Source organism: Mesocricetus auratus, unplaced genomic scaffold (assembly GCF_017639785.1).
Source record: "Mesocricetus auratus isolate SY011 unplaced genomic scaffold, BCM_Maur_2.0 Super-Scaffold_15014, whole genome shotgun sequence".
NCBI classification, from domain to species: Eukaryota; Metazoa; Chordata; class Mammalia; order Rodentia; family Cricetidae; genus Mesocricetus; species Mesocricetus auratus.
Window position 1 is genome coordinate 8,605,292 of NW_024429186.1, and position 17,251 is coordinate 8,622,542.

A 17,251-nucleotide genomic window follows, 5' to 3' on the forward strand; every position below is an offset into this window, starting at 1 on the left:
ATCGTTTCATAAATTATGCAACTTCTCAGCAAGGGATCAGGCAACTTTCATGGCGAGATCACAGCCTTTGGGGGAGAGGGTGTTAGGAGGGTGCAGAAATGAAGAGACCTCCATCCTCTTCAGGAGCTGAAGGCTCATTATCGACTGTCTACTAGGTCAGATTTCTCCGGCACTCATTCACTGAGCCCAGGGACATGATGACTCTGCTAGGTGGGCTTGCACAGGTAACTTGGTTTAAAGCCAGACTACTATCCTGATCCTAGCCCAGTTTTCCCAATCACTATGACCCCATTATATGTGGACATTTTTAAGGCTTCTAGTAGTATGATCAGGTGTAAATTTTTACCTACAACCTAAAAAAAAGTACAACAGAAAAATCCCACTGGTACACAAAGAAGTGTAACCCTGGTAAGAAAGGAAGGGCTGTCACGTGCTGCTGAGGTACAAACAGCAGTGACAGCACCTTCAGTGGGTGCTGCTGCGGTGACCAGGTGCACTGCAGAGCAATCTCACCCCTCACTAAAATGTGCACTCCAACACCTCTAAGCCAGTCTGTGGATGTAACTGACAGAGAACCTGCACCGCCGTGATCTGTAACTGCCCACAGTATGCAGACCTAACTGCTGGCCCTGGGGACTGGGCACACCAGTATGAGCAATGGCAGACCAAAACCAAAAGTCAGGGCATGGCATAGCAAGAGGGCAGGCAGGCCTCACTTCTGAAGACCTGAGGAGCTATTCTGGGTGCCAGGCACTGGCAAGAGGCTTTACACCCACTCTCTAATGCTCCAAATGCTTCACCAGTCAAAGCACCCATGTTCACATGCATGACTACAACAGAAAGCCTCACTTGACTCCCTTCCTGCACTCAGGACCTGCTGCCCCAGTCACTGGGATTAGCTCATCTACCCAGAATGCCTGCTTACATAACTGCAAATATTTCAACTCTCACCTCCGGTTGCCTTTCAATGATGTAACCTGTGCATGCCAAACTGCGCCCCCCACCCCACCCCCAAAGATATTTGCCCCGTGAAGAGACAAAAGTCAAACTTGTCTGAAATTCATCGACTCAACCAGCACTGAATGCATCCCATATGTCAGACATCGATACAGCATCAGTTAAAACTGCCATCCCTTCCTACATGGTAGACGTTGTGTGATGAGGAAACCACTGTGGAAGAGACAGGAAGGGAAGGCAGAGTGCTGGGAATGGGATGTCCGTCGGGCACACAGCACGAGTGAGCTGGGGAGACACAGGGACAGACGAGGAACAGTCGCAGGAGCTCCAGAGCTTGTGACAGCAGAGCTGTGCTACTGAGAGGGACTGCAAACCGGGTGGCGTCTTCAGTCCACAGCCTGGAGAGCAGCCTGCCATGCCCACTAGCAAAGCTTCTCTGCGGCGGGTGCCAGTCTAGCTCAGACCCCACAGCAAGTGAGAGATACAATCCTTGACCAGGGGTCACCTGACTTCAGTTATTCTAGGTCATTATTAGTTTGAGTGTAACAGAGAAAGAATGAAGTGTCCTATGCCTATCATTCAAAAATGGAAACTCCTGAGACATTTTACTCAATAGATATAAGATTAAAAATTACAGACAAAAGGTGGGCATTGTTGGCTAGGCTACATATGGAGCACCATGCCAGCTTGGGGAGATGGCAAGACTCTCAAAAAAATTTTTAACACAGCCCAGCCTCTGCACAAAAAAGATTACATTTTTATTTTAGAAAATAATTCCTTTTTATATCCTATAGTGAAATATTCAGATGTACGAGATAAAACACAATGTATTCTTAAAATACCTTTGCCCAATTGTCATCCTTTGAAAATCTGAGTGCACACCTGCAGACAGTGGGGCATCAAAGGCTCTGGAAAGGGGAGTGACAGGGGATCCCAGCACGAAGAACAGAACGAAGGTCAAGTGGGGACGGGGTCAGGAGGCCACGGGTCTTCAACCTCGCCATGGTAATGCGCACATCTGTTAACAGTCAATGTGCTAGCAGGAGTGAAGGTGTGGTGATGAGGGGAGCACACAAAGCCCAGGGCACAGCTGGAAGGTCAGTCTACAGCTGGGGAAAACGAGCAGGGAAGTGAGCCAGGCAGCTGGAGAGCAACACAAGCCTGTGGCACCTGGGATCTCCAAGGAAGACGGTGCAGCAAGGTGGGGTGTGGAACTCTGGGAAAATCTTCCCAGAGGGAGCACAGCAAGGCCAGCTTGTCATTTTCACTATGGTGATCACAAAGCTCTCCAAGAAAGAGCTAGTTTCCAAAAGACTCAGAGCCCATTTCCAAAACTACCTTTGTGAAAATAAAAACCTAACCCAACTCACAGCTAAAGCACAACAGAACACTGACATTCAGTGTCTGCATGAGTCCTTGGAGCACTGGGCCAGAGCTCACCCTTTTCTAATACTGGAAGTCAGATCAACACGTCCATCCCAGAGAGTACTGAAGGAAAACATCACACCACACAAGGAAAAGGCACCATGCCCACTGCATCAGCAGAGTCTCTACATACTAGTTAGAAGGGAACAAGAACAGAAATGTGCAGCCACATCAAAGTGTCAGTGATAAATTGATTTGAATTGGAGTTTTCTGAAGCGTTTCATTTTATTTATTTTTCTTACTTCTACTAACATAACAAGCAGAAAAAATATTTGGGGGTGGGTATCCATTTTACAATACAGATATTAACTTGTAATAAAAATACTAAAACAATTTTAAAAATATAAATATAACAACTGTTAGAAAGCACAATGTAAAAACGCTTAAAAAAAAAAAGCAACACTGGAGCGGGTTGGAGCTCTTCCTCGGAAGTATAGAAAAGGATACTTCAAAGCCACCAAGAAAGGACTAGATATCATTTTTACCAATGTTGAAACTTTAAGTAGTAGATAACAGTTGCTCATTTCCTTCCATCAATTAAAAAAAAGCAATAAATCCAAAAGTGATATAATGCTCACCCTCTGCAAGAGAAGAGCATACTCCACCATCGGTCAACCCCAAACTTTGTTTATTTAAAGACGTTTTTATTTTTATTAAGTGTATGTGTGCATCTGTCTGAGGATACCCAGGGAAGACAAATTTGGGCCTTCTAGAAGAACAACAAGTGCTCTTAACCACTAAGTCATCTCTCCAGGTCCAATATTTAAAGTGTGTGTGTGTGTGTGTGTGTGTGTGTGTGTGTGTGTGTGTGTGTGTTATCCAGAAATCCACAAATGGCAGGTCAAAGGACAACTGTGGGAGCTGGTTCTCTCCTTCCACCATGCGGGCCACAGGTTTGGTGGCAATGGCCTTTACCAGCTCTGCCATCTCTGAAACCTAGTGGTTTCATTCCTCAACTTATAGTAGCTATAATTATCTGCATGGTATCTCCACAAAGACTGGACTCCTTAGCACCTGTCTCATGGAAGAGGGGAGAGCTCATGGAGACCCATCCAACCCTGTGAATTTCTATGCATTAAGTAGTTAGCAAGGGAAGGAAAGACATTGTCTTCAGTAGGACAGTCACTTGCAAGATGCCCATGTTCTCATAAGCCATCCTAACAAAACTCACTGGATCACACAACAGACATGAAGTTAGAACCAACTGGGAAGTGGCTAGGGAAGAGCAAGAGCAGAGACCAACAGAGAGGAGAAGGTAAGAAAATGTCATGCTGATGGGGCTGGGTGAGGATGGGCAGCTAAGAGTGCTTCTTTCCATGGCCTCTCCCAGCACCCACACCCGGAGGCTCCCAACCACCTGTAACTTCAGCACTAGGGGAATTTAACACTCACCTGTATACACATGCACATACATGCACACAGACACATAAAAACAAATCTTTAAAAAAGAAAATGCCATAATAAAACCCATTATTATGTATTGTTAATATATGGAGAAAAAAACACACTTTTAAGCTGGATGGTGGTGGCACACACTTTTAATCCCAGCACTGGCAGAGCAGAGGCAGGTAGATATCTGAGTTCAAGATCTGTAGGCCAGCCTGGCCTACAGAGTAAGTTTCAGGACAGTCAGGGATACACAGAGAAATCCTGCCTCAGTAAAACAAACAAACAAAACCCACCTGCAAAATTACATTAAGTTATTGTTCTGTGGATACAACCCCCATATCAGAACTGTACAAAGAAAGGCTTTGATTATCATAATATAGCAAGTGTCCCTTGTCTCTGTTACACTTCCTCTTAGTTACAAAAACAAACTCTTGGATGCTCCACCAAGTCCAAAACACGGACTACAGTGTTCAGGTGGCTCTCACTAAAGGTAGACTGTCATCTTGATGAACTGTGTGGCAAAATACATGACAGGATGCAACGAACAGAAACCTCAAATTCTCATTGAGAGACTAGAAAAGGCAGAGACAGGAGGGAGCTGAGGGCTTCACTTTCTAGAAGAATCTAGAAGGACTAGGCATTTATCCTTCTGTCTGGTTCCTCCTGGTAGGAGCAGGCAGAACTCCAAGAGTCTCTACAGTGTCTGAGGACAGGCCCAAGGCCAGGAACAAGACCAAGGCTTCCCTCTGTTCACAGACCTAGAGTGACCAGGGACCACGGGCATCTCTAGTGAAAGATGTGAATCTTTCAATTCCTGCCCCATTTGGGGGCGGAGGGTGAGGGGAGACACGACCAGGACTGTGGTGATTAGCAGTACACACTAGGATTTATAGGTGATGTTTTCCTGGCTTTTTTCTCTACTTTCCAATTTTTCTATAAACAATCACTTAAAATTCTCATAGTTTTAATTTTGCAGGCAAAAAAAAATCACCTTTGAAAATATACTTGCTTCAAGACATAAAAATTTAATCTATCTTTACCTACGACACATATGAAGAACTTACAATTCCATTTTCTTCATGTATCTGAAAGTTTCATGTATCAGTACCAGATATCAGAAATGGGGGCATGTGTTGCATAGGAATGGGGGTGGGGGAGCACAGGGAGCTGGTGAGGAAGTTTTGACAGGTAAGGTGAGCCTTTGCCCTGCACGATTATTTAAAAAAAGGAAGAAAGGGCTCTCCTTCAAAACTGTGTCTAGCCTCCCAGGAAAGCCTTTCCCCCCAGCATGACCCACACCATGAGAAGCCTTGGCTTCTCCCTGCTCTGAACATGGTCAACACTGACCAGCTGACACACTTCCTTCAGTACCTGCCCCTGAATTCAGTCATGGTCCCCTCTCCACAAGCAACTCTGCAAGTACTGTTCTTTCCATTTGCCTGCTGAAGAGAGGTAAGGTACAGATCCACAACGTGCAAGTGGGGTGCTGGTCTGAACCCTGGTCTGTTCACAGGTGAGGTCTGTATTCTTGGATGCTACTGAACCGTGCTGGTTTGGGGACGTTAACTGGCAGTTTGGTATTCTGCAGAATGGGGTGAGAGGGTCACAAAATTGCATTTATTTATCCCTTCATCCATTTAGTGTGTGTGTGTGTGTGTGTGTGTGTGTGTGTATGCGTGCGCGTGCATGTGCATATGTGCATGCCGTGGCACACATCTAGAAGTCAGAACGTGAGCTGTTTCTCTCCTTCCACTATGTCATCCAGCTTGGCAGCTGTACTTTGAGTCATCTCGCCTACTTAACAAACCAACAAACAACCTGTCCTTCGGATGCACACTTGCAAGCATCTGCAGATCTCTTAAATGAACCAAATACAAAATGCAACCTCTGTGTTCCCTCCGTTTCTGAGCCCTGCCCCCTTTCCAGTCTCACTCAATGTAGACTTGTTACTATCTGCCTCCACAGTAAGTTCACAATGAGTAACACCTATGTGGGGGCTGCAGAGTAAGCTCAGCAGTTAAGTGTCCCCACGGCTCGTGAGAGGACCTGAATTCAGCTCCCAGCACCAGGAGCTCACAACTGCCTCTAACTCATTTCCAGGAAACTTAATACCCTCTTCTGGCTCATCAGGCACTGCACTCACGTTCACAGAGACAAAGACAGATACAAATATAAATACAGTTAGATGGCAATCTGACTGTGCTTCTGTTCTCTCCATAGGACCCTGCAACTCTGCCTGGACCAGGTTCTTCACGCTCATTCCTCACCTCACTGTCCTACCTAAAATCTGTCCTCTGGGTTCCCTGCCCACCCACCTTCAAAACTGGATTTCTCCATGTAGCCCTGGATGTGCTGGAACTTACTCTGTGGACCAGGATGGCCTTGAACTTGGAGAGTCCACCTGCCTCTGCCTCCTGTCTCTAGTCCTTACTTTGGTGGCTCCTCCTTCAAGGCTCAGCTTGAAGCACACCACTTCCTCTGACAAAACTTCTCCCTTAAAGCAATCTGCACTCCCTCCTACACCACAGTGGGTCACCGGCTGTGGCCAGCTTTATGCCTTAGTGTGCATGTGTGGGTGCTACTGATTAGAACCCTCTCACGGGCCCTGCTACCTTCATGCTTTCTCTTCACTCCAATTCACCTTCTACAAGTGGCAGCTGACCCTTGATTAAACCCAAAGTCCCCACAGTCTCCATGGTAAGTCCAAGTTTCTGCACAGGACACGAGTACTTTGGTTTTAACTGCTCTCTCTGGTGATGACTTCTGCTATCACCACCAGCTCCACCCAGTGGCGTGCTCATGCTGTAACTTCAGGTACCAGAAAATGCCAAGTGGTTTTCTTTCTAATGTTTTTGTTCTGGTTTGTTTGTTTTTAGACAGGGTCATATTCTGCAGCCCAGGCTGGCTTCCCCAGTGCTGGGATTCCAGGCATGCATTGACGCCATGCCCATCTCCTTTCCTTCAGTCTCAAAAGCATCCTGGCCATCCTGGCCTTCATCCTGCCGTCACAAGTGCTGCACTCTGGAAGTACTTCTCAGACGTGCCACTGAAGCTAACTTTCACCTTTCACCAATCCCTCTTTTTCTCTTGATACAGGATCTCTGCGAAGCACAGACTGGAGTCAAACTAGCGCTCTTCCTACCTTGGCCTCCCAGTGAGTTAGTCCATGCTTCCAGCCAAATCTGACGTTTAAGAAAAAATTCAAATACCCGTTGGGATGGACGGCACAGGGAGCAGGGGACAGTGGCTAAGATGTTGCAAAGGATCGGTTCAATTCCTAGCACCCACATGGTGGCTAATAATGGTCTGTAACTTCGGTCTCAGGGGATCTGACACCCTCTTCTAGCCTCCTTGGCACCAAGCATGAACGTGGTGTACAGTCATAAATGCAGGTAAAACACCCATATACATAACATAATAAATCTAAAATATTTTTATTTGACATATTAAAGAATACTTTCATGACCCCAGCACTTGGGAAGCAGAGGCAGATGAATCTTTATGAGTTCAAGGCTAGCCTGGTACAGAGTGAGTTCTAGGCCAGTTTGATTTACAGGAAATTCTGTCTCAAAACAACCACCAAAAGAACACAGTTATACGAATCCTATCAGCACTTCATGGATATGACTGTGACAACACATGCCTGGACTCCATTTGTCCACCCTTACTAACTGAGCTGCTGAGAAGGCAGACCGGCAACTCCACCTAGTGGGGCTCACAGAGTCTCTGAAATTCATTGCTGGTTCCAGCTCTATCATGATAATTCTATGAGCTTGCTACCTGGTGTGGACAAGGCACATAGATAGCATTTCTTTGCAGATTTCTTCATCTGTAAAGTGAAAGCCAACCCTCCACCCTCCTATGTGCAAGTACCAGAGTCCTCTAACTCTCACACTAACACAAGGACATCTTTCTACATCATTGCTGGCACTCTGAGAAGTACAGCTTTTGTGCCTGAGAGAAATGGATTCACACCACCAAAGACTTGTGAAGGGCACTCGGTTTCAATCTTGAGCTTCAAATGCCAACCTGGCATTAAAGCATGCAGTCCTAGCACTCAGAACAGCCACTTCCAACTGCAATCGAAGAGTAGGCAAGAACTTGTGCTTACAGCATGAGGAGAGAGGACCGGCTTCTACCCTGCAGCTCCACCACCAGGGCAGGGCCACGTGGGCACTAAGGCCCCCATCCTCCCCCAGCACAACACACAAACCTTTCTTGTTCTCTAAGCGGCACTCTGTGCCATCCTCAGTCAGAACTCTCTCTGGGTCTTGTTTACCAACAGCTTGGCACGGGGTTCAATCCATTCCCAGTCCATCACACGCTCTTCTACCAAACACAAGCAAAGCCCCATAAATGACTCCAACTCCAGTTTCTGTTAACAGCTCAGAGAAGAGTAACTCTGTGCCTCCTACCTTGCTGTCCTCCTCAGCCCCCATCTGAATGAATGAATGAATATATAAAATCACAGAGCTACATACAAATCACTTCCTCTGATGGCATTAATAAAATATCTGGGTAAATAAGATTTTTTTTTCTGATTAAGATTTTTTTTTTTTTGGTTTTTCGAGACAGGGTTTCTCTGTGGCTTTGGAGGCTGTCCTGGAACTTGCTTGGTAGTCCAGGCTGGTCTCGAACTCACAGAGATCCACCTGCCTCTGCCTCCCGAGTGCTGGGATTAAAGGCGTGCGCCACCAACGCCCGGCCTGATTAAGATTTTTAAAGGAAAATAGGGTCAAATAGTTTTTCTCTTCAGCTGTCAATTAAGAGGCAAATTTATTCCTAGTAGACACAAAAGGAACCAGAATGGTACTGGATATGCAGACAGCACACGCCATAAGGACTACAAAGAGTCAGAACTGAGGCTGCTGTATGTCACGTAACACAACCCTTCATAAAAGCTGAGCAACAAGGTGGAGCCTGGAACCTAGAGGTCCAGCTCCTCAGGTCTACTTCATCTCTGCCATTTTCTAGCTAAGTCACACTGAAACAGGACAGAGAGAGTATCAAATATGTGGTAATACTTGAAGCTGAAAAGCCACTGTAATAGCCTAATTAAATACAATCTATTTGACAACTCCTGTCTGCTACGTATAAATCCCAATGTGTCCCTGAATAGGTAGGTCAGAAAGTTCAAGCTCCTACCTAAATGGAACTGAAGATACACCAGAAACCCCAGTATACACAACACGGGCAAACCTGTGTCTTGCAATTCAGTTTTAGGTTCAGGAATCCCAACCATGCCAAAGGTAATTGTGTAAGAAATATTTTCAAGAGCATGAGCTTATCCCTTAGCATTCCAAAGGCTTGTCAAATGCACACAAAAGCTTAAGCTGAAATTTAAGCAGCATTAGAGCATGTCACCAAGTCATTCCATCTGTGTGTAATTGTTCAGTGACCTGGAGAATGACTGCAATTCTGTATTTTGTTTAAAATATACATTTCAAAAGCTGGGTATGGTGGCGCACACCTTTAATCTCAGCACTCGGGAGGCAGAGGCAGAGGCAGAGGATCTCTGTGAGTTCCAAGTCAGCTTGGTCTACTACAAGAGTTCCAGGCCAATCAGGGTTACACAGTAAGACACCGCCTCAAAACAAAAATCACATCTCAAGTTATCAATATGCTTGTATCCATTACAGAAGTGATGTGTGTGCATGTGCATGCATGTATACATGAGGCACACACCTGTGGAGATACTGTCTTGTATCCTTATTTCTTGAAACAGGGTCTCTTGGAGCTCACTGACTGTCATCTAGACTAGCTGAGTGGTGAATCCCTGGGATCCTTCTGTCTCCACTTCCCAGGGCTGGGATTAGAGACAACTGGCCATGCCTGGCTTTATGTAGGTGCTGGAAATCCCAAGTGACACTGTACCCACTGAGCCATCTCCCCAGTTCCCATGCAGAGGGATTACGATATCTGTGGAGATGGCTGGTCATTCTCTGCACAAATGCACAGACTATACCCTAAGGAAAAACAAGCTCAAATACTAATCTACAACATTTAAACTTACATAACAGATGAAAAGAGCTCAGCTCAACATGTAAACTAAGGCCCGCTACCCTTGAGGAAGAACAGAGAAACTCTTACAGGGGTCAACAGCTCAGGTGGGGTGCTACTTACTTCCTCATTAAACAGCTTGCTAGTTTCTTTTTTGATGGGGTCTATGAGCTGGACTTGGCCTGCAGAAAAGCCCACTAGGAGAGAGACACTTTCTGCTGTGGCTGTTAGGTGGTTGAAGTCATGACAGGTAGGCTGTGTTCCTTTGTATATCCTTTTATCTATTGGTTTACTCAAGTCAGCAGCCTGGAGGAGAAAGAAAAATACATACAGTAAACAGCACATTGAGATGAGCAAGCTAAGTTAAACTATTTTATACTCCATTATGAACTTCAGTTTTAAAAACATAGTTATTTAAAATATTGCTTCAACTGTGACTTAAAATAAACTCCCTTCATTTTATAAAAGCAATTTCACATATGTAGCCAACTAGATATCGTTAGTCTATCTATAAAATATTCATTTGTGACTGTTGTTTCCACAAATTTTCCTTTTTCAAATATGTGTAACAAGGACTCCCAAACTTCAGAATTTCCATTTTTCCAAATGCATTCCAAGAATTCTAACAGAGTAAGTCTATGCACATACAATGCAGGTATGCCTACAGTGCCTGAATACCCGCTGCTCAGTTACCTAGAGCTATTGGCACTCAGTGTGGTCTACAGACTGGCGGGCAGCAGCATTACCTGGAAACTCAGAATGCAAATTCTCAAGCCCCACTCTAGCCTCTGCATTAGAAATGATGGGAGGAGCCTGCAATTGTAGTTTTACAAGGCTCCCAGGTGATCGGATGCCCCGGATGCATCAAGATCTGAGAACCACTGGGCGTTGGCGGCACACATCTTTAATCCCAGCACTCGGGAGGCAGAGGCAGGTGGATCTCTGTGAGTTCGAGGCCAGCCTGGTCTACAGAGAAAGTACCAGGACAGGCTCTAAAGCTACACAGAGAAACCCTGTCATGAAAAAAAAAAAAAACCCACCCCCAAAAAAAGATGGGGCTTCTCTCTCTGCCACCATCAAATCTACTGCTTACAGCAGCTCTGCAACATCCTACATAGAGAGCAGTCACCGTCCTACCTGGAGAATGTTGACCATAAGCAGACGGGGAAAAGATACATTCAACACACTCTAAGGTCAAAAGCAAATAGTGACTTTTCAATGTGTCTCCCCCCCATTATTTTTTAACATTCACTGTGTGTATGCACACAGACATGCCATGTGGAGCATGTGGAGGCCAGTGGACAAGTTGTACAAGTCAATGCTCTAATTCACAATGTGGGTCATAGAGAGTGAACTCAGGTCGTCAGGTTTCCCTTTCTTCCAAGAAATGCCCCATGTAAGTGAATACACTAGGTTGTTTCTGTTGAAAGAAGGCAAACCATATCCCCTATATTTGAAAGTCATAGGTGGAGGGCCTGGGAAAAAGCTCAGTGGGTACCAGTGCTTGTCAACAAGCCCAATGACCACACATGCACACTCCTACACAGACACATTTAAAGTAATACAAGGGAAAAGATAAAGCCACAGGTGGAGACAATTATCATTCCCATGCGTGCCTCTCTGTGTGCTCTTTACATCACTCTTAACCTCAGGCCCCGATGAAACCCACAGGTCCCAGTTCCCCGTTTCCTTCCAAAGGGACCCATGGTACTATACGACTCACTGCTTCTCAAGTGACAAATACTGAGTAGAACACAGGGACTGTGGGCAAGCTGGGAACAGAGGATTTCAGTCAGTACCCGAGAGGGCCGAGTGGTCTTGGGAGCCCAGCACAAAAGAGGCGGGCTAACCTCCTAGCTTTGCCTCTGTTACAGCAGACGAGGCACTCACCTTTAATCCCAGCACTTGAGACACAAAGGCAGGCAAGATCTCTGAGTTCGGGGCCAGCCTGGTCTATAGAAAGCTCCAAGCCAGTCAGGGTTACATGATGAGATCTTGTCTCAAAAAACCAAAACACCAAAACTTTAAACGAGACTTTCTTTTTCTTTTTTTTGGGGGGAGGGGGCTTTTTGAGACAGGGTTTCTCTGTGTAGCTTTGGAACCTATCCTAGAACTCTCTCTCTGTAGACCAGGCTGGCCTCAAACTCACAGAGATCCACCTGCCTTGCCTGCCCCCCCCCCCCCAGTGCTGGGATTAAAGGTGTGCATCACCACCATCCGGCACAAATGAGACTTTCTGTTCTACCAACTGTGGGGTTGTTTGGAGTATGAAACAAGGGAATGTGCACGTAAAACAGCACTGAATGTATGATGAGCACCAATTCAAAACAAAAGGGGTGTTGACCTTGCTGGAGGGAGAATGGTTGAGGAGGTATCTGCTACGTGAAGATATGGGCTCGGGACAACTGTACAGAGTCGGAGCATCAGCACCAGAAAGCACCTGAAGGGACCCAAGACAGGCTCGATGGAAGGCTCCTGCAGGGTGGACCTTAAAGGTTGGTCAAGAAGATTCCATGATGGGGATATGTCCTTCCGTATGCTTCAAATATATGTTTCTCTTTTTGGTTGATGAATAAAGCTGTTTTAGCCAATGGACAGGCAGGATTTAGCCAGGTGGGAAATCCAAACAGGGATAGAGAAAGATAGTAGGCAGAGTCAAAGAGATGCCATGTGGCTACTGGGAAGATAGGGTGCCTGGGCATTTTCTGGTAAGCCAAGACCATGTGGAGATACATAGATTAATAGAAATGGATTCATAATTAAGAGAGAACTAGCCAATAAGAAGCCTGAACCATCAGTCAAACAGTATATAATTAATATAAGCCTCTGTGTGTTTATTTGGGACTAAACAGTTGTGGGGCCCGGCGGGACAGAAACTTCTGTCTACAATCCCAGACAGGAAACAAGAGTAAGCCATTCCAGAACAATGAAGTTACCAGTGGAAGGAAGAAAGGCTGAAATAAGACACTACTGGCAGCTAGGGAATAAAGACTCAATTTTGAAGCATTAATCACTAAATTACTATTCTAAAGATATTTTGCGTGTTTCTTCCTTTGTGTCAGTGCACCACAGGCATGCCTGAGGAAGATAGAAGAGAGCATCGGATCACCTGGAACTGGAGTTACAGTGGTTGTGAGCCCCCAAGTGGGTGCTAGAAATGGAATCCAGGTCCTCTGGAAGACCTGATTCATTTCTCCAGTCCTTTCCAGTTTCTTTTCCTAGTATTTTTTTTTTAAATACTGGCAGTGGTGCACAGCTTTAATCCCAGCACTGGGGAGGCAGAAGCTGGTGGATCTCTGACTTTGAGGTCAGCCTGGTCTACAGAGCAAGCTCCAGGTCAGCTAGAGCTACTCAGAGAAACCTTGTCTCAAAAAAAGAAAAAAAAAAAAAAAGGAAAAGAAAAAATTGGAGCTGGGTGGTGGCGCACACCTTTAACCCCAACTCTCAGGAGGCAGAGGCAGGCAGGCCTCTGAGTTTTAAGTTAGCCTGGTCTACATAGTGAGTTCAAGGATAGGTTACACTGTGAAACCCTTTCTCAAAAACAACCCACTCACTCCCCCCACCCCACAAAAATCAACAAGATAGATAGATGAGAAAGTTTTAGAGTTGGTTTTCCACTCCTGGGATACACAAAACCACACACAGCTGGACACTACCCCTACCTCACTTCCCCTCTACCACAGGCTATTCTTCTGGTCAAGCTCCCCTTTCTCCTAATGGCACACCAAGCAACATGTTGCCTGCACCAAACAGAACTGCCGTGAAGCCTGAAGTGACCTATAGGTACTTGCTCCCATTTCAGAAAATGACTTTTCTGAAAATATTGACGGATTCTAGCTCACACAAAAGAGAGATCCACCACGCAGCTCAACTGTCTCCAACCCTGTCTTCTCTCGACAACCAGCCACCTAATTCGGTCTACTCCTGTCCTATTTACTCCCTACTTTGTGTGTGACACTACTTGGAGCTCACACCCCTTCTAACAGCAGTAGTCACTCACTCACTACCTGAGCTGAGCAACCCTTTGTCCTTCATCAAGAGGTCATGACTCCCTGGCAGATGGCTTCCCAGCTGGGGACCATCTGATGGGAAGGAGAAAGTCTAGACCTTAGAACTTGGCAAGCGGCCGGGCGTTGGTGGTGCACACCTTTAATCCCAGCACTCGGGAGGCAGAGGCAGGCGGATCTCTGTGAGTTCGAGGCCAGGCTGGACTGACAGCCTCCAAAACAGAGAAACCCTGTCTCGTAAAACCAAAAAAAAAAAAAAAAAAAAAAAAAAGAACTTGGCAAGCTTAGACTAAAAGCCACCTCCCCTCTTGACAGCTAGCTTTTTCCTGTCACTGAGCTCTTGTCAGAGAACAAGCCCTGTCTCCCCACAGGCAAAGGCTCTCTGAGTCTCAGACAGTAACCACCCCCATCCTAGTCACATACCTCAGGCCAAAAGCTTTACTTACTCCCTCATTTTCATTTACCAAAGCATCAAGACCTCTCCCACAACTACTACAGAGCACTTACTGTGGACCAGGCCCACACGGACTTGACACATTCCCCATGTCATCTCTGAAGTGGTAACTATGAAGGGACGTAGAGCTCAGGTTGACAGGATCTCTCTCTGTGGCTTTCGCGTGCCATGCCCCTAGTTAGGGTAGTCTCCTTGGCCCCCTTCAGGAACCCTGAGGGTCACTTTTAAGACCCCCCTGTTCTCTTGGCTGTTACTCTGTACTCCTCGCTTACATAATCCCACAAGGTCTAAATGCTTCATCACAGGCACGGCTTCAGAGTTTCTAGTTCTTTAAGGTTTACTCACTTTATGTTATGTGTATGGGTGTTTTGCCTGTACGCTATGGGTGTTTTGCCTGTACGCACATCTGTGCCTGTGAAGGACCCAAGACAGAGTCAGATCCCCTGAAACTGAAAGTACAGATCACTGTGAACCCCATGGAATCAAACCTGGGTCCTCTGGAAAGGCAACAAATGCTCTTAAGCCCTGAGCCTTCTTTCCAGCGCTCAGAATTATTTTTCTATGTAACAGTCATAGCAACTCCCTGAAGGAGCAGGACCTCTGCAGTAAGGTACACACCCCGCACTGCTCTACAAATTCAGCTGGTTTCTCAGTTTCCTAGTGGCTCCTACATGCTTTGCACCCTAGTGATTGCCAACCATCTCAACTCCTTTAAACATCAACTTGTAACAGAACCAATTTCTCTCTTTTTGGGAAAGGGTTTCTCTGTGTAGCTCTGGCAATCCTAGAACTAGCTCTGAGGCCGACCTCAGATCACAGAGAGCTGTCTGCCTCTGCCTCTGCCTCCTGTGTAAATTGGGAGCATGAGAGGCATGGGGGATGGTGGAGGGGAGAGCGGAAGAGGGAAGAAGAGTGGGGAAAATGTATAGCTCAACAAAAACAAGCTTAAAAAAAAAAGAATTATGTCCTATTGATTTTCAGCCTCAATCGAGTACCCACAGTATCACAAACACTAGTATTTACTGAAGGAACTATAGTTACTCTTGATTGTTTTCACCATTCAGAATACACACTAGCTCTGGATATGATGAGTTACTGATGACAAAATAATGTGTCAGTGTGTCCTCATACTCATTAGCTCAACTTAGTAAAAACCTTTAAGTAACGCTTTAAAAAATACATACTTGCCAGGCACCGTGGTGATGTCAGAGCAGACAGAGATCCTAGCACTTGGGGAGCAGAGCAAGCTGACCAGAAATTCACGGTTATCCTCAGTTATAAAGTGAGCTGGAGGGCGGGCGTTGGTGGCGCACGCCTTTAATCCCAGCACTTGGGAGGCAGAGGCAGGCGGATCTCTGTGAGTTCGAGGCCAGCCTGATCTACAGAGTGAGTTCCAGGACAGCCTCCAAAGCCACAGAGAAACCCTGTCTTGGGAAAAAAAAAAAAAAAAAAAAAAAGCGAGCTGGAGGCCAGCCTGGTAAAATGAGATCTTGTCACAAAATAACAACAAAATTCAAAGCTAGTGACTAACTTATAACACATGAGCCTGGCCTGCCTCAAACAACACAAAACCCAAATCCAAACCAACATCCCTCGATCCAGGCTAAGGCCAGAGATTCACACATTCCAGGCATCTGAGCTACAGTGTGGCACCCCATTTCAAAAAGAAACAAATGCAAATTTAAACCCACAACTCTGGTGTCCACACCTGTCATTTCAGCACTTGGAAGGCTGTGCCAATCAATCAAGACCAGTCAGGGCTCACCAGTGGGACCTGATCCCAGTTCTTAAAAAGCAAGAAGACTGGAGAGACGGCTCAGTTGTGAGTGCTCTTCCAGAGAACCCAGGTTCAAACTCCAGCACCCACAGGGCAGTTCCCAACTAACTCCAGTTTAGGGGATTCAACACTCTCTTCTGGCCTCGTTGGGCACCAGGCACACACATGAGGTACATATACATGCAAGTAAAACACCAACCATTCCTGGCTAAGCAAAACATTCCTGCAAATAAAAATTTTTAAATAAAATAAAATAATTCCGCTAGGGAATCAGAACCGACTTCCAAAGTTCTAGTCAGTAACAATTCTTAAACACCTCCCTTCTTTCTTCCTTGGTCCACAGACTCTCTGGGGATTCTTTTCCAAGATGGATTTTGCTGAAATCTGGCTCCCGTGCTCAGTGGACACCCCAGAGCATGCGCCTGTGTGTCCCGAGCACAGCCAGGCCACCACATCTGTGGCCCTGCACTGAGAGACTTGTTACCTGATCCTCTGGGTTGTCCAGAGCATTTGATATGGTATGAAAAACATGCGACTTCTTTTGAAAAATGTGTTAAATGACAGACCCTAAATGTGTCAGGGGGAGAGGGTAAGTGACATCTGCATTTGAGAATCACCCCAGGGAAAAGCAGTCTTTCTGCAAGAAAAGAACCAAATGATCTTTTACTGGCAAGTTTCACTATCAAACGCTCAGGTGCAGAGTGCTCTCTGTTCTTTGTCTGCACCCCCTCTGCTGACACTAACCCACTCCTCCCTTCTGAAGTGCTCTTCCTACATTCCCTGACCAAACTACAGCTTCGTGCCCCCTAATGCCTGCCCAGTCCATTCGGGCCCAACACAGCTTGGCCTCCCTGGCTCTGTAGTGAACTCTTTCCACCGACTTCTATCCTGTCCAATTATCACACACAATCTGTCAGATTCATCTTGAGGAGTCCCTAAGTCACTCTCACACAAACCCTCCAGGCCCATCCCATCCAGTGGGACTCAGCACCACCCGCTCCTCCTTACCCTGAAGGCACTGCCTGTGCTTCTGTGCCGGCCAGCCTGGCCTTCTCCCTCAGTTTTACCTAGGAAACTTGATCTGCTACAGTTTCCGCACAGACCCCCACCTCTGGCACAACACTACTGACCTCGACTGTCTTTCCCTGACCTTCAGAGGGTCCCTCACTATGGGAACATTATTAATGGTAAATGGTTTAACAACACTCCATACACTGTGGAAGTCCAACTTCTTTTTAAAAA

The 17,251-nt window shown here is 46.1% G+C and overlaps 1 protein-coding gene across 8 annotated transcripts in view; it reads right to left on the reverse strand.

Moving 5' to 3' along the window:
• Wdr20 (WD repeat domain 20) overlaps nucleotides 1–17,251 on the reverse strand; it is a 65,863-nt gene that overhangs the window by 13,525 nt on the left and 35,087 nt on the right. For 6 of the 8 annotated variants that reach the window (XM_013112184.3, XM_005068333.4, XM_040742453.1 and 3 more), the window contains exon 2: nucleotides 9,895–10,077. The exons of the other annotated variants lie outside the window; for them this stretch is intronic. In XM_013112184.3, the coding sequence (XP_012967638.1) occupies nucleotides 9,895–10,077 (183 nt within the window). The remainder of the gene's footprint in view (nucleotides 1–9,894; nucleotides 10,078–17,251) is intronic. 8 annotated transcript variants of the gene reach the window in all.